The sequence below is a fragment of the Planococcus citri genome, chromosome 3, assembly GCF_950023065.1.
Source record: "Planococcus citri chromosome 3, ihPlaCitr1.1, whole genome shotgun sequence".
NCBI lineage: Eukaryota > Metazoa > Arthropoda > Insecta > Hemiptera > Pseudococcidae > Planococcus > Planococcus citri.
Window position 1 is genome coordinate 14,986,306 of NC_088679.1, and position 27,370 is coordinate 15,013,675.

Genomic DNA, 27,370 nt, shown 5'->3' on the forward strand with positions numbered 1-27,370 from the left:
TTTAACACATTTTCAAAATCTGTTTTGTCGGTTCAGATCCAAAACGTTCTCCAGCGAATATTTTTGAGAAATTAAAATACAAAATTTAGTTTCAGGATAGGTTGAATATATCACGAATCGAATCGTGAAACCAAAAACATGGTACAGATCATTTAAGCTTCCTTGGTTCATTTATCTACAAACGTCGAACTTATTCTTTTTTTTCAAAAATAATAGCTGGAGAAAATTTTGGAATTAACCCCGCATTAAATGATTTAAAAAATATTGTAAGTTTGAGCCCAGATCGATCGAGAATCTCAAAGAACAATCAGATTGTGATGTTTGAAAAGAAAATAAATTCGAATAATCCCTCATTTCGGATATTGGAAATTTTCCTGAATCATCTCCAAGAGATTAAGTTGATTTTCAAAAGCCAAGTCAGATGCAAACGGAAGCAAAAAGTCAAGTTGAAAAAAATTTGCTGTGAAAATTTCATCAGTAGGAAATCTTTCCGATCGTTTTTCGCTATTTTTTCATTGGAGCTGCAAAAGAAAAAAATTAATACTTTAGAACGAAAAATTTCAATTCCTTTTTTCAACAAGTCTGACAACTCAAATGGAAAATTTTCTATTTACATCTCAATAAAATTGAAATAAAATGAGTTAAATAATTTCAGGACTACAATTTTGGTCGAATTTCAGTTTGAAATTTGAAGAAAATTGGTTAGAGAAATAAAAACTGATGCTGTTTCCATACTATGCAGCATTAGCATTTTTCAACAGAAAGTAATTTCGTTTCAGAAGACTTCTGGATTGATGTAAATTTCAAACTAGATTTTAGACCCTACCGTGTATTAAAATTCTAGTAAGTAATTTCTCAATTTTTTCAAAATCTTTGCGTTTTTTTATTACTCGCACAACATTTTATTTTATCCAACGCAGCATTTTATAAAGATTTAAAGACATGTAATTTTTTTCAATTTGTTAGTTCTTTAAAAATGCCAATTTTCAACGTTTTTGTTTTTTGGCTGAAATCCAAAATAAAATTTGATCAAAATTGAAAACTCCAGCGTCATTTTCACCCTATTTTATTCAAATTTTGTTGTGATGTAAAAATGTATCCTTTTGAGTCGTCGACCTTTTTGAAAAAATGGATTGAAATTTCGTGTTTTAAAGCATCAAATTTTTCCTTTGCAAGCATTCTAAAAAAAAATTGAGAAAAACACCCGAAGAAAATTTCAGTCGATGAAATTTTACAGCAAGTTTTTATACCAACTTGGGTTTTTGTTTCCATCAGCATTTTGTAAATTTGGCTTCGAAAATAAACATAATCGTTTTGAGAAAATTGAGGGAAATCCTCAATTTCCAATGAGTGATCATTCGAATTCAATTTTTTTTCAAATATCACGATCTGATGGCTCAATCCAACTTCTCTTTGAGAAAATGCTTAAAATTTATCAATTGAACTGCTCTCAGACGATAAAGGGTTTTTTGGAGAATGAGGGAGGAAGGGACTAATGCTTAGAAATCTTCTACATGGTTCTAAAACTACAAAAGATGTGAATCTATAATTCAGAGCTAATAATTATGACGTCATTTCACATATTTTTTAGTCGATCCATCCAAAGAAGTGAATTATTAAGAGAAATGGGGTTCAAACTTCCTCATCCTTGTGACACAATGTGGAATTATAATTCTAGGAGTGTAACGACCATCAAAGCTCATTATTTTGAACTGATTTGGCATTACAGCATAATAATGAATGATGAAAACGATGACTGGGATCAGAATTCCATTTGCATTGGCAAACTCCCGCGAATAGATCATTGGCTTATGAGGAAAAATCATAGTAAGTAAACCAAAAAATTCATCAAAATCGGTAAAATAATTCAGAACCAAAAAATATTAAGTCAAGAAGAAAAACGTACCAAGAAGATGGTTCTCGAAACCTTAATTTTTCAAACGTCCTAGCTGTAGGTACATTGATTTGAAAACTTATGCAAAAAAATACACGTAACAAAGAAGATATTCTCACCAGCCAATATTTGGACAAGGCAAATAGGAATTGAAAGAGGACTTTAAGATATTATGCCACCAGTAAAAATTCTGGACCTTGAAATTGATTTTTCAATTTTCATTTATTTTTTTAAAATTCAAATTTTGCTCATTTTCCATGAAAAAAAGCAAAGATCAAAAATGAAGGTAGAAGGATGAAATTTATCAAATAGGCCTACCCTTCTATTTTCAATGTTCTGAGTCGATTGATGAGGATTTCTAGCCGTTTTAGAGCCTTCAGAGGGCTGTCAGATTCTCCAGTTTCTCGTAAACATGTCATATATAGTCCGGCATATGACAATAGGAGTAATTGCACCCCCCCCCCGCCGATCCTCCGGGACAACATTTTTCTTAAAGGGGACATCCTAAGGAACATTTTAATGCAAAGTTGCCAAAAAAAAATTTGGCCTTACTTACAAAATGGCGGCCATTTTGATTGACAGGTCAGCCGAAATCGCAGATTTTGCGTTTTAACATAGGACTTGCACAAACTTTTTCAAACTTTACAAAGGTAGATCGAAAAATCATGCAAAAATTTATCACCTGTCCAAATTTCAAGTGCTAAAGTGCGTTTTTCGATTTTTGGTGAATTTTTGAAAATCGAATTTAGGCCAAAAATGAGGGAAAAAATCAAAATTTTACCAAATTGACCAAGAAAGCTGAAATTTGGGATATACCCTATTTTCGACATGCCAAATCGATTGGAAACGGTTTCAACCCGTTTTGAGCAGTTCTGGAGCCTCCAGCAGATTTTTGAAACTCGAAATTCCCACAAAATTCCATCAAATTGGAGTTGTAAAGCTAAAATTCATTCTAAAAACTAGTTTCAATACGCTACGAAGTACTGCAGGTGAATTTCAAGTTGTTTTGGAGCCTCCAGCGACTTTTTGAAAATTCCTGAAGCCTCCAGCAGATTTTTGAAACTTTAAATTTTCACAAAAGTTCATCAAATGGAGATGGAAAGCTGACATTTACTCTACACTCCAATTTTAACACCCTCGGAAGACGACTTTAGGTGGGTTCAAGTAATTTTAGGGCTACCAGCGACTTTTTTTGAAAATTACTGGAGCCTCTAGCAGATTTTTGGAACTTTAAATTTTCACAAAATTTCATCAAATGGAGATGGAAAGCTGAAATTTACTCCACTCTTCAATTTTAACACCCTCTGAAGACGATTTCAGGTGGGTTCAAGTCATTTTAGGGCCTCCAGCGACTTTTTTGAAAATTACTGGAGCCTCCAGTAGATTTTTGAAACTTGAAATTTCCCCAACATTAATTTATCAAATGGAGTTTGCAAGCTGAAATTTACTTCGCAGACTACATGGTGGTTTCAAATGGTTTTGAAGCTTCCAGCTACTTTTAGGAGATTTCAATTTTCCAAAAAAACGTCATACAACCTTTCAAAAAGTTGCTGGAGGCTCCAAAAAGACTTGAAATTCACCAGCAGTCAACTTCGTAGCGTATTGAAATTGGTGTGCAGAATGAATTTCGACTCTCCATCTTGGTTTGATAACATTTTGGGGAAATTTCAAGTTTCAAAAATCTACTGGAGGCTCCAGTAATTTTCAAAAAAGTCGTTGACGGCTCTAAAATGACTTCAAATCCACCAGAAGTCGTTTTCAGAGGGTGTTAAAATTGGAGTGTAGAGTAAATGTCAGCTTTCCATCTCCATTTGATGAACTTTTGTGAAAATTTAAAGTTTCAAAAATCTGCTGGAGGCTTCAGGAATTTTCAAAAAGTCGCTGGAGGCTCCAAAACAACTTGAAATTCACCTGCAGTACTTCGTAGCGTATTGAAACTAGTTTTTAGAATGAATTTTAGCTTTACAACTCCAATTTGATGGAATTTTGTGGGAATTTCGAGTTTCAAAAATCTGCTGGAGGCTCCAGAACTGCTCAAAACGGGTTGAAACCGTTTCCAATCGATTTGGCATGTCGAAAATAGGGTATATCCCAAATTTCAGCTTTCTTGGTCAATTTGGTAAAATTTTGATTTTTTCCCTCATTTTTGGCCTAAATTCGATTTTCAAAAATTCACCAAAAATCGAAAAACGCACTTTAGCACTTGAAATTTGGACAGGTGATAAATTTTTGCATGATTTTTCGATCTACCTTTGTAAAGTTTGAAAAAGTTTGTGCAAGTCCTATGTTAAAACGCAAAATCTGCGATTTCGGCTGACCTGTCAATCAAAATGGCCGCCATTTTGTAAGTAAGGCCAAATTTTTTTTTGGCAACTTTGCATTAAAATGTTCCTTAGGATGTCCCCTTTAAGAAAAATGTTGTCCCGGAGGATCGGCGGGGGGGTGCAATTACTCCTATTGTCATATGCCGGACTAATAGGGTCACAATAAAATTCAGTATACCTAACTGAAAACTCAGATTTACTATCTTTGTGACCCTCTCGATCAACATTGACACATTTACAAAATCTGTTCTGTCGGTTCGAATCCAAAACGTTCTCCATCGATTACTTTTGAGAAATTTAAATACAAAACGTAGTTTAAGGATAGCTTGAATGTATAATCACGAATCGAATCGCGAAACCAAAATCATGGTACAAATAATTTCAGCTTCCTCAGTTCATTTGTTTGGAAACGTTGAACTTAATTTCTTTTTTCAAAAATGATCGCTGGAGAAAATTTTGGAATTGAACCCACATTAAAAGATTTTAAAAATATTGTAAGTTTGAGCCCAGATCGAATGAGAGAAAAGAACCATTGAAATTCCCCCTACCGACGTAAATTCATCAAGCAATCAGCTGCTCGTCGATTGCAACAAGGTTTCTGCATTTTGTTGATAAAGTTTCTGCTGTTAGGATTTTTTGTGCGAAAATTTTCAGAATGATTGAGCTAAGAGAGGAAAAATAAGAATGAGAAATGAAAATTTTATTACAGCTTGAGTAAGTAAATAGATCAAAATGGCATTTTTCATCGTATCAATAATACCATGAAAGTGAAAAGTGAAAAAAATGTACCATAAAGAAATATTAAGCACCCTTACAAAGAGTAAGTATGGCGAATTTGAGAAAAATCTGCTACGAAATTTTAGATTCGATTCGTAACACAAATGGACTCCCTCGCCCTCTTCCCCAAGATTAGCAACATTTTGGAATATTCATCTGTTCCCTCGAATAACGGAGGATGGGAGGGGAGACGAATTTTCTATGTGAAGAGTTCCCAGCCTAGAATCTAATTATTCACAACTGGAAATCAAAAAACTATCCTATCCCTTTATTATGGCTTATGAGGAAAAATCATAATAGTAAGTAAAACAAAAAATTCATCAAGATCAGGGAAATAAGTCAGAACCAAAAAATATTGTTTCAAAGAGAAAAACGTATCAATAAAATGGTATGTACTTGAAATGTTAATTTTCAAACGTCCTAACAAGGTGTACACTAATTTGAAAAATTCTGCAAAAAATCCGTAACAGGAAGATATAAGTATTCTCACCAGCCAAAAAATATTTTAACCGAGCAAATGGGAATTAAAAGGGGACTACAAACTGAACCACCAATAAAAATTAGAGGCTTGGAAATTCATTTTTCAATTTTCAGCGAATTTTTAAAAATCAAATTTGGCTCATTCTTCATGAAAAAAAAAACGAAGATCAAAAATGAACGAAGAAGGCTGAAATTTAGTGAATAGCTACACTTCTATTTTCATTGTTCTGAGTCAATTGGTGAAGATTTCTAGCCGTTCTGGAGCCTCCAGAAGGCTTTCACATTCTCCAGTTCCTCGAAGACATGTTATAATAGGGTTAGAATGAAATTCAGTATCTAATAACTCAGATTTATCGTCTTTGTGAGCTTTTTGATCGATTTTGACACATTTTCAAAATCTGTTTTGTCGGTTCAAATCCAAAATGTTCTCCAGCGAATATTTTTGAGAAATTAAAATACAAAATTCAGTTTCAGGATAGGTTGAATGTATCACAAATCGAATCACGAAGCCAAAAACAAGGTACAGATCATTTAAGCTTCCACAGTTCATTTATTTGCAAACGTACCGAACTTATTCTTTTTTTTTCAAAAATAATCGCTGGAGAAAATTTTGGAATTGAACCCGCATTGAAAGATTTCAAAAATATTTTAAGTTTGAGCCGAAATCGATCGAGAGAGTCTCAAAAAAAACAAATCAGATCTTTTAGGTGATGAATTTCATTTTGACCTTATATTTATGGCATTCTCAAAATCAACTAGAGGGTTCAAAACGGTCTGAAACCGGTCTCTAATCGGCTCGAGAGGTCGACAATAGGATACAAACCAAATTGCAATCTTGAACACGAAGTAATGTGATCTCATGTTGATTTTTTTCCATGAGAAATGAATCAAATCTGAATCCTTGAAAATTATCCAAAAATCGAGAAACGAAATTTCAGCATCGGAGATTTGGGCTTGTGGCGCATTTTTGGGTAAGTAGATACTCTTTCGATTCACCTACCAATATCAGGGAAGTTCTAAAAACAAGTCATCTATATACAGTGATACAAGCAAACACTGTGGTAAAATTTATCAATCAATCATCTGTTCGCCGATTACAACAAGGTTTCTGCATTTTGCTGATAAAGTATTCGCTGTTGGGATTGTTTGTGCGATAATTTCTAGAATGATTGGGCTAAGAGAAAAAAAATAAGGATGATACATGAAAATTTGATTTTAGAGCTTGAGTAAACAGATCAAATGACATTTTTCATCGTATTAATAATGCCACAGAAACGAAAAGTGAAGATATTCATGAATATTAAGTAGACTACCCTTACACGAAAATGGCGAATTTGAGAAGAATCAGCTACGAGATTATAGATTCGATTCGTAACACTAATCTACTCTCATCTACTCTCTCCTCCTCCCCCCAAGTTTAGCAACAGTTTGTTGATGAGCGCAACATCTGGAAAATGTCAAACATCGATTCTCCTCATGTAATGATATCATTTTGGAATTTTCATCTGTTCTCTCGAATAACGGTGGGGGCAGGGGAGACGAGACATTCACATGAGGAGTTCCTAGCTGAGAATCTCATTTCTCACATCAATAAATTTGTTAGTGGTTTATGAGGAAAAATTGTAGTAAGTAAACCGAAAAGTTCATCAAAATCAGTAAACTAATTCAGAACCAAAACATATTGTTTCAAGAAAAAAAACGTACTAAGAAAATGGTTCTTGAAACGTTAATTTTTCAAACGTCTTAGGTACATTAATTCGAAAAATGCTGCAAAAAAAATCCGTAACAAAGCCAATATTTGGACCAAGCAAATGGGAATTGAAAAAGAACTTTTAAGTACATCACCAGTAAAAATTCTAGGCTTTGAAATTCATTTTTCAGTTTTCAGCAAATTTTTGGAAATTCAAATTTGACTCATATTGAACTTCTTTTTTTTTTTTTTCAAAAATAATCGCTGGAGAAAATTTTGGAATTGAACCCGCATTGAAAGATTTTTAAAATACCTACTGTAAGTTTGAGCCCAAATCGATAAATTTCAGCTTCTCGACAATTCATCAAGCAATCTGTTGTTCGCCGATTGCAACAAGGTTTCTGCAATGTTGATAAAGTCTCCGCTGTTGTGATTTTTTGAGCGAAAATTTCTAGAAAATATTTGGACCAGGCAAATGGGAATTGAAAGGCGACTCCAAAGTGCACCACCAGTAAAAGTTCAGAGCTGCAGTGAAATTCATTTTTAAATTTTCCGCGAATTTGTGAAAATTCAAATTTGACTCATTTTTCATTTCTCAAAAAAACGCAAAGATCAAAAATGAACGTAGAAGGTTGAAATTTAGTGACTACCGTTCTATTTTCAATGCTCTGGATCAACTGGTGAAGATTTCTGGCCGTTTTAAAGCCTCCATAATGAGGTCAGAATGAAATTCAGCACCTATCTAAAAACTCAGGGTCTACCTATCGTCCTTGTGACACTTTTGATCGACTTTGACACATTTTCAAAATCTGTTTTTGTCGGTTCGAATCCAAAATTTTCTTCAGCGACTGTTTTTGAGAAATTAAAGATCATTTCAGCTTCCTTCGTTCACTCATTCGCGAACGTCGAACTTATTATTTTCTTTTTCAAAAATAAGTAATCGCGTTGGAGAAAATTATGGATTTGAACCAGCATCAAAAGATTTTTAAGATATTCCATGAGTCCAGATCGATCGAAAGAGTCCGAACGAAGACAAATCAGAGTTTTTAGGAGCTGAAGTTCATTCTGACCTTATATTTATGGCATTCCAAAAATCAACTAGACGGTTAAAAAGGGCTAGAAACCCATCTTAAATCGACTCGAGAGGTCGAAAATAGGATACAAACCAAATTACAATCATTAACATGAAGTAATGTTGACCTAATGTTGATTTTTTTCTATGGGAAATGGACCGTTCGAATCTTGGAGAAAATTCGCCAAAAATCGAGAAACGAAATTTCAACATCAGAAATTTGGGGCTTCGAGGTACATTTTTGGGTACTTTTTCGATTCACTAATGCCAGGGGTACAAATTTCAATCATATCCCAAATTTCCTCATTGTGGTGTCTGTATAGACGGCAGCACCGAATTCGTAGATCGTTGCATCGTATGTGTATGTGTGCTTGGCACAATTATAGATAATTGGAGGTATGAGTTTTAGTGTGTGTGATTATTGCTTTGTCATGTTGTTATTATTATTGTTCGTTACGTTTTAAAATAAAATTACGTGTATGAAATATGCAGATATTAATTTAATCCGAACCTATTTAAATGAAGATACATAACACTTATTGTCGAAAATAGGTACCAAAAACGATTAATTTGAAAGGTAAATTGTTCTTCAAAAGTCTCGTAAAAATTTCCAAAATTACGCAAAAAAATATCCAACGTATTTGACGAGATTTAATAAATCTGATTGGCTGGTATTTGAAATCAGAGTAAGGAATACTCATAAGATTGAGTAATTTTCGAGTCAAAAATAAGCCGCAATTCCAATACAAGCAAAGGCGAATTAATTCATCAAGCTATCAGCTGTTTGCTGATTGCAACAAGGTTTTTGAATTTTGCTGATCTGAGAAGGTATTTTCCATGACTCCAGGGGTGCTAACCTTAATTATTTCAATTAAGGTTACGGTTTCACTCCAATTTTTTTGTTGACATTTTTCGGTTTTGATTTTGGTTTCGGTTTTGAAATTCAAAATTTCGGTTTCAGTTTGGGTTTCGGTTTTACTCACAAAAATTCCAGTTTTGGTTTCGGTTTTCGGTTTTTTTGGGTTTCACATATTTTTTTAAAAAATTTCTTCGCAACCCAAACAGCAACAACCAAGGACCCAATTTGTTAGGTTCAGTTCATTATTATTTATCAATTTCCCTGGATTTCGACTTTCGAGTCTCAAAAGTCAAAAATTAGAAAAAATCTCCCCAAAAAAATTTAAAAACCGAAAAAAACCCAAACTGAAAACCGAAAAAAACCGAAATAAATTATATCGGTTTAGGTTTCGGTTTCACTCACGCTGCTTCATTATTTGTGTTCTGGTTTTTTACGGTTTTTAAAAAACCTATGAAATTTCGGTTTTTGTTTTCAGTTTGGGTTTGAAAATGGCTAAAATTATGGATCTTGTTTGGGTTTGGGTTTGGGTTTTCGGTTTTTTGCGGTTACGGTTAGCACCCCTGCATGACTCTAAAAAAATCTCCGCTGATAGAATTCTTTGTGCGAAAATTTCTGGAATGATTGGGCTAAGAGAAGAAAAATGTGCATTTAAAAAAATTCGAAAAATTCGAAAAATAAATTTATTTATAGCCTATGTACTCATTCCAAACACCACCTACGTACAATGATGTTTTTGGGACGACTTGTCCCAAATTTTTCTCCATCACGATTGAAAATATCATTTATGTACCTGTTTCATCGACCTGATTTCTAAGAATTGATAATTGCATCGATTCGAGGCTAATTTGATAAATCATAATTAGGAGAGAAAATATAATAAAATGCAAAATAAAAAAACTCACACGCGCGGTTACATTGACCAACACGTGTTCCAGCAAAACCCTCTCCTCCCCTTCATTCACTTCGTTGAGCAGCTTTCGCCTCCAGCCACACCCCATCAACTCGCAAATTTAGCTGTTAGCAGCTTACTGCTGGGCCAATTAGTCGTATACAAAACAAAAGCCGAACAGCTCGAATTATACGAGATAATTCAGCTCTGTTGGTATCTAGTTGGTACTCGTAATTCTTGCCTTTATTCTTCACAACTTCACATATGAGTTATTTTCAGGTCTACATATGTACATATACTAACGCCGAGTTGATTCTTAAACGTGGCGGTGAATACTTACACATTCAAAAACTATACCGAGAAACGATGAGATCTAATTACCGCGCCCGCTCCTTCAACTTGCACAGTATAGTTTTACTTTCGCTTGTAGACTTCAGACTCGTACTTACGTTCACGAAACCATAACTTGACGTATCCTTTGATCGTGTAAAATATTTACCTAATTCATTTTACCGGCATATCTATGCGCGAAATTCTGCGTTGCGACGTCAAATCTCAACACGCAGTAGGCCTAAGCAAAGCTTCTCATCTGCTCCCATACAGCAGTGTATCGCATCTACCACTTTATAAACTTTTAAAGCGAACACTAGGTATGGTCGTAATTTTCATACGAAGCTAGTTTTTTGAATTTCAAAAATAAAATTTGTGAAGAGGTTTTCAACAAAATCATATTATTTGATTCTTAAAATAAGACAAGAGAACATAAAAATGACAATTTTTGGCGAAAAAAATACGGTCTAAGGTGGATAAATGTGGCCATTTTTAGAACACACTCGAGAGAATTTTTTATTTCAGCGAGAAACATGATGCTGAAAAATAGTAACATCATGATGAATAAAATTAGTAGGTGACCATTAATATGTAGGTATTTAGTGAAAACATGTCAATTATTAGTGAGCAAAATGTAGCCATTTCAAGGTAAGAAACGGATATTCGTTGCATAAATGGCTAATTTTGATTTAGAAAAAAAAACTGTAGGTAAGGTATCAACATCTGTTGAGAGTGTCTTTTATTAAGAGGGTGGGGGAATGACCATTATTGGTAAGAAAAAAATTATAAATTTTCATTTCAAAGGAAAAACAATATGTTTTTAGTGAAAAATGACAATTTTTCATGAAAATAACTATCGTCAACTTTCAAGGAAAAATCAGCAAAGGAAAAAATTTAGGTAATTTGATTTTATCCAATAGGTATAATATCAGACTTTTAAAACCAGCTGCTGCAATGTTAACCAGTTTCAAGAGTGAAACTCCAGGCCATAGAGCAGCTGACTGTACTCAGACCTCGTCATCATTGCCATCAACCTTTCAAAAAAGTGAAATATGTCCCAGTCTTATCTAAAACCGAAAAGGAGAAAAATCTGTTGAAACGAGTGAAGAAAGTGTGCAAATATTGCAAGGAAAAGGGACATTTCATCAAGAATTGTCCAGAACTTGAGAAACATAATAATGCAACCTGTAAGAACTGCTTGCAGAAAGGTCATTATGCTAAAAACTGTCCTAAAGCTAAAGAGAAAGAAAATAAGAATTTGTTGCTGCCTTTTTACTATAAAGCTTGTTTATCTGTTAGTCATAGACCATTTGATTCTTAAAATAAGATGAGAGAACATAAAAATGACAATTTTTGGTGAAAAAAAATGGCCATTTGAAAAAAAAATGGTCCAAGGTCAAGGTAGACAAATATGGCCATTTTTAAAACACAATCGAGAGAATTTTTTATTTCAGTGAGAAAAATGATGCTGAATAATAGCAACATCAAGATGAATAAAATTAGTAGGTTACCACTAATATCTAGTGAAAACATTTCAATTATTGGTGAGCAAAATGTAGCCATTTCAAGGTAAGACACATAATTAAGTACATTGAACGAATGCTTAATTTTGATTTTGGGGGGAAAAACTGTAAGGTATCAACTTCTGTTGAGAGTGTCTTTTATTAAGAGAGTGGGGGAATGACCATTATTGGTAAGAAAAAAATTATAAATTTTCATTTCAAAGGAAAAACAATATGTTTTTAGTGTGAGAAACGTAATAATGCAACCTATAAGAACTGTTAGCAGAAAGGTCATTATGCTAAAAACTGTCCTAAAGCTAAAGAGAAAGAAAATAAGAATTCGTTGTCATCTTTTTATAGAGCTTGTTTATCTGTTAGTCATGGACTAGTGAATACATTAGCAGATTTGGACAAAAATGCATGGTATTTGGACAATGCATGTACCTTGCACGCATGTGTAATAATGAAGCGATTATGATGGATATTGAAGAAACGGAAGGCAGCTCGTCAATCATTGGTACTGACATGAAAATTGATATCAATAAAAAAGGAACACTACTAGGTAACTGTGGCAGTCCAAATGGTGTAAAATTGGCGCTCAAAGAAATGGTATTCAATCCAAAGATGCCGGCAACCTTGGTCTCCTTTGTGTCTTTACTGAAAAATGACTGGAAAGTTGAAACATATACTTACATTGAAGGAAATTGTCCTGGTGAAAGAAGATTCAAGAATCATGGCTACTCTCAATGAAACAGGTCTGTGGTCGCTACCAGTGTCAAATATGATTGCCTTAATTGTTATCAATCACAGAATGGTATAAAAAGTTTGCTCATTAGAACTTGGTTTATGTGAAGCAGTTACTGGATCATAGGGAGATAAAATACACTAGGTAAACCAACTGAAGAAAAGCGCATTTCCTGTTTAGAAGGGAAAGCTATAGTTTTGCCCTACAGTGAAAGTGAAATAAAAACAGCTGAAGTTGTAGAACTCATTCATGCCAATGTACCGACCTCACCAACATTGTCACTTGGTGGCAATAAGTAGAGAACTCGTTATAAAAGATGATTATTTGTGTTTTCGTACAGTTTACTTTCTGAAACACAAAAGCAATGCTCCTGATTGTTTCAAAGATTTTTTCAACATGGTCCAGACTCAAACCAGTAATAATATTGAAATACTGCGAACTGATAATGGTACTGAAGTAATTAATGAAGAACTTAATACCTTGAGATCCGAATTTGGTTTTATTCATCAGACTATAGCTGTCCATTTTCATCTCATCAGAATGGTAAAGCAGAAAGAGAAATTTGTACCTACTACAACTGAGCTAAGCACATTGATATTAAATATCAATATGTACGCGATATTGTTAATGTGCTATAGCTTCACTTGGGTGAATTGGTTGGCCATCTTTGGTGCAAAATAACAACTGAATTTCAAGAAACGTCACAGTGATGTCACTTGACAGACAGCTGTGCTGTGCTGTGATTGGCTGAAACCATTAATTTTGCACCAAAGATGGCCAACTGATTTCATCTGAGTGAAACTATAGGGACTTAACATCGTCAGTAAAGGAATAGTTAAATTGTAGGTATTTTAGGTATGTCAAATCTAGTAAAAATTTAGCTGACATGCTCACTAAGAGCATTCCTGAAAAGAAGATTGAAATCACATTGGCAATAATAACCTGCCCAAAAAATTAGCATCTCTGCATTCTAAAATACTTTCTCAGTTTTAGAAATGATATCTTTCAAGGTTGGGTAGCAACAGAAGCGAAAACAAACCCTCTTTTAAAAAAATTCTTCCTTTTTGAGGCCTCACACCTCCTCCTAGAACACACTGGAGGCTAAACTTTATTGCAGGTAACTTTCAACTCAGAATGAATGACTCGGCTGAATTTGATCAAAATCCATAGACTTTTTTTTTTTATCAATCTACTCATAATAATAGCCATGTTCAAGTTCATTAAATTGAATCTGCAAATAAAATTTTGATAGGTGATTTAGAACAGAAATTACGTCAATTTTAAAATTTTGTTCACTTTTCAGCATATATGCCAAGCATAGTTGACATGTCTGGTCGCAAGCAAATATAGGTATATTTTTCACTTCAGGAAATTCAAAGGTAATGGCATGATTTTTGAATGTTTTTTGATCTTTTTTCTTGAATTTTTTCAGCATTCAATAGATTTTTTATTTTTGGAACTCAAGATAACAAAAAATGAAAAAGTAATTCATTTGGGTTATGTTTCATGTTTTTTTTTATTATTATTTTTTCTGAAATTTGTTGACAAATGTACGACTTGGTGTTCATGCTCAATGCGCTGATTAACATATCAAAAAATTGAAGTGACGTTTTTTTGTGTTCTTTATTTTTAAAGTCCAAAGATTATGAAAAAACATAATTTTTTTCTTGAAAAGTCGGAATTGGGTGCAATGACTAATTTTTATCAAGTTTAGTCCACATTTGAAGGAAAATTTGATACCTAAGTACGTTATTACGTTATTAGGTATAAGTAAGACATTTATACCTACTACAAAATATTTTTCCACCTTCCAGAAATACGACTGTTTCTCGTAGTATTTTGGATCGAATTCATCGACGGGGGTTTTCGACTCGTTTCTTTCAAAATCGGAGTATTTTTTTCAACACGGCTGGTCAGCTGTGCTGTTTTCGTTGGTCGGTTATACGTTCCTGGAAGGGTCGGGTGTCGAAATGGAAAGATGGTATCACAAATTCATTGAGAAAAGAAATTGTAGGTAAGTATTTTTTTGTAACCTTTGGAAATGTACCCCCTTTCAAGAGAATAAACTGCATTTTTTTGTAATGTTGGGAATTTTCAAAATTGAGAATACGAAAAAACCTCACTTCAGTTTTTTGATAGGTGGATCACTGGATCAGCATAAAAAGTTGTACAATGTACATAGGTACATACTTGAGATAATTTTTTAGAATTTTTAAGCATGAATACGATGAAGAAATATTTTTAAACTTTTATAGCTAATTTTTGATGCTTTGAAAAAGTGACAACATTTATTTTTCACCACATATCCAAAAATCACTCATAATCCAATTATCCATATTTTTCTCAAAATATTGAGCACTCCTACATATATCCTCCCTTGTGTTCTTTGAGAACTTCGGTATGCACCATTCGTCATCTCTCATCGGTCTATCCATACACAAAAAATATTTTAAAAATCGCCGACACCTTGAGCTAAATATTCGATGATTTGTCATGGAATAACTCAAAGGTGACTTACTCATCATCATACGTAATATTGCTCTTATGTTGAAAATTTGTACTCACCTGAAACAAATATAAACCACACAACACGGATTAGTTGATTTTAAATTATCACTTAACAACACGTAACCAACTAAGTACATATTATAACATCAGAAATAATGCACAAAAAATTGTTCATGTGTCAAAGCTGAGACTCTTTAGCTTTACATCGCTGTTAAGCAGGCTATAGATAATGGCGTACGTTTTCTGAAGTGTTGAAATTTGATCAGGGAGATTTAAGCCAACTTGAAATTGAAGTGTACAGTTTTCCTCGAATTTTTTCTCAAATTGAGGGTACCCGCTTAAAAAAGAGATTGTATTTTTTACAAGAACAATTTAAATTTTAGTACAGTATTCCTGTTTCAAAATCGATTATTTTGAGATTTGAAAACGTCATACAGTAAGTAATCTTTTGAACAGCTTACGAGAGTATACTCGGATAGGTACAACCAAGAAATCATTCGGTAAACGCTCTCGTTACCTTCGCTTCCCCTCACAACCAGACCTTTCATCGTACTCCAGCCAAATACTCCATCTCACTCACTCTCTCTCTCTCTCTCACGAGTTAGCGTATAAGATTATCATTTTAATAGAACGGCATCCAAAAGGAACATACGTACACTAAAATGGAATACATTACGCATATATATTAGTGTTAATGCATGTTATAACCGTTCCCAACTATAAATATGTTATACGCTTTACTTATATAACTATTCTCAGCCTGGTTTTCAGCTTGTACATACATATACGAATGAAGACATACCTACATAATAGTGTACATTTCCATCATTTCGTTCACTTTTGAATACTATATGTTTTTCGTTCGTTGAAAAACATTTCAGAAACAGATTTAGGAATTTAATCCAATTCTCTAGCTCCGCAGACACGAACGTAAAACACTCGTGAATCAGCGTACAGTTAGTTATGGTAGGTAGGTATCTTACAAAATGCAGATGGGAATGTCTCCTGAGAGGCAAAATAGTCCCAAATTTGGGCTCAAGCGGTGAAACCTTTTTTTGCACTTGAAATATGCACACACTTGACATAGGTATATACTCCTAATAGGCCCTGCAGGCGAATTAATGTGAAATGTATATTTTTGTACTATTCCAGCGTTAAGAATGGTTAAATTCCATAAATTAAAATCTCTCGCAAGATAAGTAGCGAATAAAATCTAGTTATAAAATGATGACAACGCATCACATTGTATTACGACTATTGTAGTACAAGATAAGTAGAAATGATGACACAGCATCACATTCTGATTACAAAAAAGTTTTGCTTTTTGTTTATGCTTACTGGTTAATTTTGAATGTTTTCCTTCAAACATTCGAAGTTTGAATTTTCATGTACTCTAATATACTGCGTGCTATTGTAAATTCTTGATTGAATCATCATGAACATAATATATTCAACTCTGCTTTACAAAGAACTTTGAATTCAAAAAATTTCAAATCACAATAATTTTTTATGCTTGCATTTTTTACATGATCAATAATCGTCAACTGTAGCTTTTGTAGAGATAGTACATCCCTCGATCATTTTTGAAAATTTTTCAATCTTTTTGATCGAAAATATCGATTTTTGAAGAGTATGTGAAGAGGTAATTCCAGATATTCCTCCCCTAGGACTATAGCCCCCACCCCCCCCCCCCCCAAACTTAAAAAAGATAAAAAATTAAAAAAATTGATCACACGTCTTCTTATGATCTGAATGAAAACCCAAAACACTGACAGATTAAAAAATAAAAATGGTACTTTCAATCAGGCAGATTTTTGCGACTTCAGATCCTAAAGTCCATTTTAGACGCTGATTAATGATTTCTCATTTCGAACATGATTGATCAGGTATGCGAGATAAAAAATTGCCAATCAATCAAATAAGTATTCTGGTTCGATTACCAACTTGATTTTTGAAGTGTAAATAAAACCCTTAAAAGTGTACCTAGATATGCAGAGGAACAATTCACAAAATACCTGCAAATTTTGGCCAGACAGATTACCCGAAGAGGGCGGTCAAGAGCTCTCGAAATTCACGATTCGTAAATAATCTTTTTTTTTTTTTTAAGTAGGTACCTAAATCTAATTCGAGTGTTTATTTTCCAATAGATTTGTTGATGATTTTCTCTTCGCTTTGATGCTACGATGGCAGAATATTGACAGTGAAGTGGACAATATCATTGCCAAATACACTTCACTTTCAAGGTTCCACTATACCTACAGGCATGTATCAAATAACGACTTCGTGATTTATATCTTTTCAAGATCATTTTTATGGAAAAATACCATCTTAGAATAATTAAAACGTAGAAGAAATAATTAACAACAAGATTATAAAAATATTATCAGTAAACACTCGAATTCGATTTTAGGTACTTATACTTAAAAGAAAGTATAATTATTTCCAAAATCATCATTTTGAATTCATTAACTGTTCTTTTGGGTCAAAGTGTCGCATAATTACCTACTTACAATTGTGAAAGAAATGAAAATGAAATTCGTTCAAATCGCTGCAACGTTATCGTTTTTAATATCCAGTTGCTGGGCTATAGACAAGGCTTGGTGGAAGCACGATCTCACATATGGTATCTTCCTGAAATCGTTCATGGACAGCAATGGAGATGGAATTGGAGATTTCAAAGGATTGATTTCCAAACTGGATTACATCGCCGATCTTGGAATAAAAACTATCTGGGTAACACCATTCTACCCTTCACCGCAGATTGATGGAGGCTACGATATATCTGATTTTTGTGGAATCAATCCCATTTATGGTACGATGGAAGATTTCGAGGAATTGATGAAAGAAATGAAAAAACGAGGTACATAATGACACATGTTCCGTTCGAAGTTTGATTTTTGCGTAATATTAATGTATTTTTAATGGACTTATCCCTACAGATCTCAACTTCGTCATGGATTTGGTGATTAATCACAGCAGCGATGAGCACGAATGGTTTGAAAAATCTGTAAATAGAGTGGAGCCATATACGGACTACTATTTATGGGCTGATCCGAAAGGGTACGATAGCAATGGAACTCCTATTCCACCAAATAATTGGGTAAGTTATTAAGTATGGAAAGTAACAAAGAAATCGCCATCAAACATTTACAGGGCTTGCAAACCTAAAAACGTGAACTGATGAGAAAATAAAAACAGAGAAAAATAAAGCTTCAAAAACCAAAAGAAGAAAAAATTCCTGGGAGAGGAGAATTATACATGATTAGATCAGGAAAAAATTAATCCCAAATCAATACGAAAAAACAAATTTGATATCACAAAAGAAATACATTTGATCACCTTAACATTGTTCTGGAAAAATCCATTCGGAGTTGTTACGAAAAAAAAATAAATTTGCATTACCCACCGAAAAATAATTTGAAACCTCGGAAAAATTTTTCAACTGAATTTAAAAAATGAAATAATTCGAATTCACCATCACTTCAGATCACCACAAAAATGCATTCCGAATCATCAACAAAACAATCATACAAAGAAAAAACGTATTCAACCGAAAGAAATCTTCATTAAAGTACATCAAAATTCTAAATCTCAACCAAAAAAAAAAAAAAAAAAAAAAAAAACGTTATTCTGAATTAACCTCGAGAAGTTTGTTTCAAAAATCATCAAAAGAAAAAATTAGATTTATGTGAAATGGCAAAAAAAATGGAAACTGAACCTCCAACAAAATAACATTTCCAGAAAGTTATCATCTTACAGACAAGCCATCTATTCGCTGATCTGATAGCAAGATAGTTTTTGCATTTGCTTTCACCGTACTTATTGGTTGATGGTTATACATTGGTTGCCAAGTTCACCATATCAACTTGAGGCTGATTTCTCACTTCTTGATCTTATTCACAATTTATTAAGTAGAGTGTACCACTGTACCTACAACGTACGACTACTTTTATTTCTATTTAAATCGCAAACCAGGCTCTAAGAACTCATGTGAAATCCAATACTGTTGAGAAAACGTCCATTTTGGAGTTTTCTTTTCGAAAACATAATTTGCAATACTAACAAAGAACTTATCATCAAATATCACCTCAGATGAAGATATTGCTAATAATTTTGCTACATGCTTTGCCAATGTTTCAGCAGATGAATCATATGACCTTAATTTCCAAAACTTTAAAGTAGAAACTGAAAAATCAACCTTAAATTTCAACTCAGATAACTTTGAAACCTACAACCTACCTTTTAATATGGATGAACTTGATTATGTTCTGAATCACAACATTAAAAATTCCTCCCCTGGTCCTGACAATATTCATCCTTTTATGCTAAAATACCTTCCAGAGCAGGCAAAGTTACAGCTTTTAAATCTCTTTAATAGAATCTGGCTTTCAGACTCCTTCCCTAACTCATGGAAAAATGCTGTAATAATTCCAATCCTAAAACCAAATAAAGAAAATTCGTCCCCTTCTAGTTATAGACCAATTTCTCTTACTTCTGTACCTTACAAAATTTTAGAAAAAATGGTGAGTAAACGACTTGTATGGTTCATTGAATCTACAAACTCTCTCAATAATAGCCAGAGTGGTTTTCGTAAGAAAAGATCCACCACTGATGGGCTTATGATAGAGCATGGAGGTACAAAATTCTTGAAAAAATCCACTCAATTGGAATTCGAGGACATCTTGCTCTCTTCATTGCAAATTTTCTTTCTGATCGTAAATTTCAAGTTAGAATAAATAATACCTTATCACAAGTATATGAAATTCAAAATGGTGTTCCACAAGGCTCTGTATTGAGTACAACTCTTTTTATTCTCCTTATTGATAGTATTCATAGCATTATCCCTCCCCCAATGTCACTAAGATTATTTGCAGATGATATGAACATCTCCCTATGTTTCAAAGACTTACAAATAGCACAGCTCTTTATCCAAGAAACCCTTGATAAAATTCAAGAATGGGCAGATTCAAATGATCTCTCATTCTCACAGTCTAAAACCCATTGCATTCTTTTTTCTAGAAAAAACAAAATTGAACTTCCTTCCCTAACCCTCAAAGGTAAAAAACTTGAATTCAAATCAAATACAAAATTCCTTGGATTGATTTTCGATTGCAAGCTCAAATGGACACCTCACTTTTTATCCATTAAACAGAACTTAATGAAAACCCTAAATCTATTGAAAGTGATTGAAAATCCAAAATATAACCCTTCAAGATCCCTTTTACTTCAGTTATATAGATCTCTAATTAGAAGCAAAATAGAATATGGCTGTCCAGCCTATATCAGTGCATCAGATAAAAACCTATCAATCCTTAAAGTAATACAAAATGCTGCCTTACGCCTATGTATTGGAGCATTACCATCCTCTCCTATAGACAGCATCTACTGTGAAGCTAGTGAACCCCCTCCAAACTTCAGGAATTTCTATATTACTAATAAATTCATTGTATCAGCAACAACAAATCCAACAAACCCAGTTAGAACTTTAATCAAAAAACAAATTCAAAATATTTCAAACCATTCTGAAAATCACTCCTGTATTCTCCAAAATTCTTTAGGAAATTACCATGTAAACCTATTAGACCTCACTTCCGAGTACAATAAATTTCCTCCCTGGGAATTAATTTTACCAGAATTCAATCTATCCTTATCCCAATACAAAAAAAATGAGTACCCATCTGGTTTCATCAAAGAAAAATATACTGAGATCATAGCAGAATATCATGAATTTATTTTATGCTTCACAGATGGTTCTAAAAATGAGTTTGAATATGCAGGCTATGCTTTTTCTATTGATGGTAAAATTACCAACTTCACAGCTCATAAATATTCTTCAATTTTCAATTTAGAAGTTTCTGCTATACTCTATTGCCTACAAAAGATCTCTACTTCAAAAAGCCCTAACAAAAAATTCCTGATTCAGTCAGACTCACTCTCTGCTCTTTTATCAATTCAAAACAAATTTTCTGAACATCAACTTGTTCATAAGATCCATCAAATCATCTATAAACTTCAGACTACTGACAAAATTATTAAATTTATGTTTGTCCCAAGTCATGTAGGCATTGAAGGAAATCAGGCAGTAGATGAATCAGCTAAATCAGCTGTTACCCCCTCTAAAATTTTCTCTGTGACCCATGATGATGTTATTAACATTCTAAAAATCATCCAAAACTCCAATTGGCAAAACCTATGGAACTCAAAAACAAATCACAAACTATTTACCCACAAAAAATCAATCCTCCCTTGGAAGTACCTTATGTAGTCACCTAAACAGATCAGAAGAAATTATAATCACCCGCCTCCGAATTGGTCATACCAAATTAACCCACAGCCATTTGTACACCAAAGCTCCTAAACCCACCTGTCAATTCTGTAATACTGAAATAATCTCCACTCAACACCTTCTATTCTACTGTCCCTCCCTCAAAACAAAACGCCAATCCTTAAACATTTCAGACCTCAACCCTACAATTCCTGACAACATCAAACAGATGGAAAACATTCTTAAATACATCAAAGAAATCAATCTTTCAGACAAAATCTAGACTAACCCGTCGAAACTGGGCGTAAAAATCCTGGCAATTATACACGCCCAGTATAAAAAAAATGTCAAAAAAAAATATTCGCAGGTCATACGTGAACCAATAAAAAAAAAGAGCACGTAAAAAATATCCAAAAAAAAAAAATCAGGAGAGGGAAAGGAAAAAAATTATTCTAAATCTCGACAACAAAACATATTTGCGAAATCATAAAAAAAATATTTTTGATCACCTCTCCCTCCCCAAATTCACAACACTAGAAACTCATTTAAAATCCAACACTGTTGAGGAAAAATCTATGTATTTGAAAATACATGAAAATAGTTTTGTAATAACCACACAAAGAATCATTTGAAATTTCAAAAAAATTCTGAACAGAATTCGAAAAATGAAATTCTAAATCACCATTTTCCCAGATCACCACAAAATGCATTCTGAAAAATCAATAAAAAAATCATTCAAAATTACAAACAAAAAAAAGTGTTTGAAACCACAAAAAATTTACTAGTACCTACCTATTCAACTATTCAACGCGAAAATTTTTCACTAAATCGAAAATAAAAAGTATAAATCTTCGCTGAAAACATTACCTACTCTGAATTATCTCCGGTAGGTAAATTTATTCCAAAAATCATCAAGAGAAAAAGTCACTTTGAAATGAAAAAAGAAATTGAAACTGACCTGCCAACAAGAAACCATTTAAATAAAATCATCACAAAAAAAAGACCCATTTGAAATCACCACACTACTTGAAATCACGATTAAGTTCATGTTTGTAATTACTCCCCTCGCCCTTTCTTCCGAAAAATTGCAAATCACTAAAAAAGAAACTCAAGTGAAATTCAACACTGTTGATGAAAAATCTATTCGGAATTTTCATTAAAAAAATTAATTTTCAATCATCGGAAAAAAATGCAACAATGCATTCTGAATTACAACAAAAAATTCTTCCTAATTGAAAATCAACGTGAAAAAATTATTTTGAAATTTCCACAAAAAAATGTAGGCATCCAAAATTGCTGCGAAAAATTCATTTGAAATTACATCGAAGTCACCAGGAAACGTTCACTCAAAAAAATCGTAAAAAAATTCAGAATCAAACTTCATATAATATGATCAAAATATGGAGGAACTGATTGAATCAGACCAGAAACGAACGGAGACCTTTTTTTTTCAAAAGTAGATTAATGCCATTATCGTAAAGCAGGTACCTACCTGATTTATTATTACGATGATGTTACAGAAAAGTATATTCGACTTCAAAACACCCAGTTCAGGTTGGGTTTGGAATGAAAAAAGGAAGCAATTCTATTTCCATCAGTTCCTAGCGAAACAGCCAGACTTAAATTTACGCAATGAACAACTTAAAACTGAGCTCAAAGTATGTGCCTGTCTCGTAAAAGGACATTATATTTAATCAGTACCCATATTTTCTAGCCACATATTGCTTTACTGGAAGATTTTACATAAGTCAATATTAAAAATTCATGTTATATTGCAGAATATGATGAAATTTTGGCTGGACAAAGGCGTTGCTGCTTTTCGATTAGACGCAGTGGGATTCTTCATGGAGGATCCCTTACTTCGAGAAGACATCGACACAGAAACACTCATAAAAGTAGTAGCAGCAGAGTCAGAAATGGAAACTCCGCGACTCCATCATCCGGATACTTTCGAGTTCTTGCACGAATTACGCACGTTTTTCAGACAGTACGACCTTGAAAATAAGAGGCAACGTGAAACGTAAGTTCAATTCGAGAAAATCGAGTAATATGTACGATCAAAATTTTCAACAAAAAAATATGATCTCAAATTAGGGCTGGATTTGGTGAAGTTTACACAGCAATTAATACCAAAATGAGGTACTACGGAACGAAGAACGCCCCAGCGATGCATTATCCTTACAATTATCTACTGACATTGCTCAAAAAGTATTTAGATGCCGATCAGATGATCCAATTTTTGAACCAATGGATTAAAAAATTACCCAAAGGAGCGACCTCGAATTGGGCGGTAAAATATCATTTGAAAATTTCCTCACCTTGTGTATCGCTCCATAATTATTCACCCATCCTCGTTTAATGAATTTTTTATGTCAACAGTTGGGAAACCACGATCACGGACGAATTTTCTACTATTTCAATAAGGAATATAATTCAATCTTATTGACCATCGTTACCATGTTACCTGGAGCTGCTTTAATTTGGTACGGAGAAGAGACCAGTCAAGAACAGTTCGATTTTTCACCAAACCCAAACAAGAATCTGATGGTTGAAAGGGATCATTTTCGTTTACCTATGCAATGGGACGATTCATTGAATGCAGGTCAGTTTCATTTTCTATTATGGTCGATATTCAGAATTTTACTTCATTTTTTTCGTTTTGTGAGCGTATTCACTGGTGCCTCAAATCACCGTCCACAAATTTGAACCCAACACCTCTATTTAATGAATATTTTTGATTATCTGTCCCATTTCACATGCTTGGTTTAGTATGTTAAAATGTGCTAGGCAACTAGCAAAAAGTCCACATTCATTTCAAATAGAATTTTTCGTGACAGGTTTTACTTCCGGAGACAAACCATGGGTACCAGTACATCCCAGTTATTATAGGTCAAACGTCAAAGAACAATTGACCAATAAAAACAGTACACTGTACTACTTCAAAGATCTAGTTTCCCTTCGAAAAACTGAAACCCTGAAATTTGGTGATTTAAAAATGTACGCGATATCAAAATGGGTGCTGGCATTTACAAGGTAATTAAACCTCGATCACGTGATTAATTTTAAAAAAATTATGCTTCGATAAAAACTTTCACATGACATGATCATGGTTTTCCAGAACATTTCGTCAATCGAAATACGTTATTGTATTGAATCTTGGCACCGAACCGCATACTGCCAATTTACACGCTGAAATCGCTAATTTACCAACAAGTCTAGAAGTGGTAGCTGCAAGTCCGAATTCTGGATTTAGCAAAGGGTATGCAATAAATCACCTGTGCCTATGTATCAAGTTTATGAGTAAAATTCCTACTTCTTGGGAAGGTTCTAACGATGAAATTATTTTTCAGAGAAAAATTCAATACGATTGTACATCATCGAAACTTATCGATGCTGAGACCACATTCCAGCATAGTGCTGTCCACATGAGAATACCAAAAATATTGCCCCTTAATGGCGAAATGTTGATGATGCTAATACTCAACACCAGTCCAGTCTGTATAAATGACTCATAAAAAGTCCGACCAATCATAAATTTAAAAGAATAATTATATTGTGCTAAATTATCTTAGTACTATACATAATTTAATGTAATAAAGTTGGAACCTTATAATACTCAATTCATAGTTTTTTTTTCTTAATAAGTAGATACCTACATTGGTGGGTTCCCTTGGACTTTGTTTTAAAAAACAGGTAAATTTTTTATTCATTTTTTGAAATATTTATTCAGTAAAAATTATAAAAATTAACCTTGAAGCTATGTATATCAACTCCCCGGAACCGAATTTCACGATTTTCAGACATTCTGGACTTTCCAACCCAATTTTCGATTTCTTCAGAATTTTTGGGTTTCTGCAGAAAGGGTAGAAATCGAGTCTGATTTCTAAAAAACGAGTTCTGGCTTATTCTATAAACCTCTTTAAATGAGCTTATTCCAATTTAGGCTGGTTTCTGGGTAGACATCTTCAATGTGTAATGGACAAGTCATTCAAAAACTACCGAAATATAAAATGAAACGTCCACTCTTAATTTCGTCGGAGGAAAGAAAGAGCTGGAGAAAAATCAAAAACCATTCCAAAAAAAAAAAATGCAGGCATTCGAGAAGCTCAATATCATGACACATATTCCAGTAAAATTTCTGCTAGTCAACTGGTTATGCAATTTTATTAACACGAATGATGACAAAATTAATGCAAATGATTTGCAGGCAACACAACCTACGTAGGTACTATTTTTAGCTCATGAAACTTTCACAGTGGTGAGTGGGGAATTATTCAGAGTTTTGTTTTATAGACAATTCCCTAGAGTTACCAGACCTCCTTCCCCTATCCTCGTTATTTTTCATGGACGGTATGGAATACGGATTTTTCTCTACATGAAATAATTATTTACCATATAGACGCTTGAAACATCAAAAATTCCCTCACCATTCAAAAATAGCTCCAAACCCTATCGTAAGATTCAAATTTTCTCTCTACCATATTAAAAAAAAAACATGTTTGAATAAAGTTGAATTTCATATCGCTTTCTCTAGAGGTTCCTCTTTAGCTTGAGTTTTTTCTCAAAAGTTTTAATTTTCATGATTATGACAATCCAACTTCTATACTGAAATATTAAAAATTCTAAAAGAAATATGTAGGTTTGCAAAAAAATAAAAATATAAATACCTAAATAAAAACTGATATTTCGATTAAATCAAAATAGAAATTTTACATTGTCAGGCACTAAGAATCCTTTCACTTGATGAAATGAACTCATCACAAAAAAAAATCAAAATTCCGAGTGAATTGAAAAAATAAACGAATTTTAATTTTTTTGCCATGAGTGTGATTACTGTGATTTTAATTAACTTTTTCATGAATTCGAGAGAAAGAGGTCAAAATAAGACAACTGAATAAATTTATACTTTTTTTGATGTTTGGAATTGAAAATTGATTTTTTTCGAATTTTAATTTTTTTTTTTTGATGAGTTCATTTCATTGAGTGAAAGGGCTTTTTCAACTTTTTCAACGGATACGTAAAAATAGGGGTCAAATAAGTCAACTTCACCAATCAAACCTTTTTTCATGTTTTAAATCAAAAAATCACATTTTTTCGGGAACTTAACGTTTTTTTAAAATCGACTTTGCGGCAAGTTACCATTCCAATTTTTTAATATGTTGTTCAGCATGAACAGTTGTCAATAATATATTTTTTTCAAAATTTTTGAGAGTCGGAACAATATGAAAACTACGTTTTGAAATTTTTCGAGCAAATTTTTCATACGAAAACAAGTGGCAACACTGATTTTTATGATATCAACAAAAGGCTTATCAAACCCCCTAATTATTGGTAAAAGTTCCATATTGGTAGGTATTGCGGTTATCGAGTAATCCACTGCTGAAATGGATGATATTTCAAGTTCACTAAAAACTTTGACACCCCCTAGTAGGACTAAAGGGCTGCGAATTGCGCCATTAGTCATTCGTTCGGAAAGGTCTTTCCACAGAAAAAATGTCAAAAAAATCTACGACCCCCCCCCCATCCTCACCACTTTTGGTCGAATTGGCGAGGAATGACCCACTGCGAATTTTGGTCAAATGGATTATCCGAACAGGGTGATCACAAACTTTCAACATTCACAATTCGTATTTCTTTTTCTTTTCAAATGAAAATTTTACTCGAGAAATAAGTGGAAGATCAAGAACATTATTCGTAGAAAAACTAACGCGCGAATGAATCCGAATGATGATGGTGGAAATAATAATTGCTCTTTCTTTTATACCATGGAATTTGAGTGTTTACTGATAATTTTTCAAAAAGAGTTAAGATTGAGGATTTTCTCTGCGATTTAATGCAACGACGGTAGGAACATACTCGTACAATAGGTACCTGGTACGGATCTCATTTTCGAGTTACAATGATATGTGCATTGTTCAATCTGTGAAGTGTAGTTTTATCTTGAAGAATAATAAATTACAATGTCGTTACCTGATATATATATGTGGTATAGTAGAATCTTAAATGTGATGTACCTACATTGGCAATGAAATGCA

The 27,370-nt window shown here is 33.3% G+C and overlaps 2 protein-coding genes across 3 annotated transcripts in view; one reads left to right on the top strand and one right to left on the bottom strand.

Annotated features, from left to right (window-relative positions):
- Positions 1-27,370, bottom strand: part of LOC135841264 (nephrin-like) — a 1,354,679-nt gene that overhangs the window by 243,599 nt on the left and 1,083,710 nt on the right. The window lies entirely within an intron of this gene.
- On the top strand, positions 17,516-24,955 carry LOC135839966 (maltase A1-like). Its single transcript, XM_065356255.1, has 9 exons — positions 17,516-17,930; positions 18,010-18,170; positions 22,856-22,993; positions 23,114-23,355; positions 23,430-23,625; positions 23,715-23,937; positions 24,173-24,368; positions 24,454-24,594; positions 24,686-24,955. The coding sequence occupies exons 1-9, from the start codon at positions 17,594-17,596 to the stop codon at positions 24,762-24,764; spliced, it is 1,713 nt and encodes a 570-aa protein (XP_065212327.1). The 5' UTR covers positions 17,516-17,593; the 3' UTR covers positions 24,765-24,955.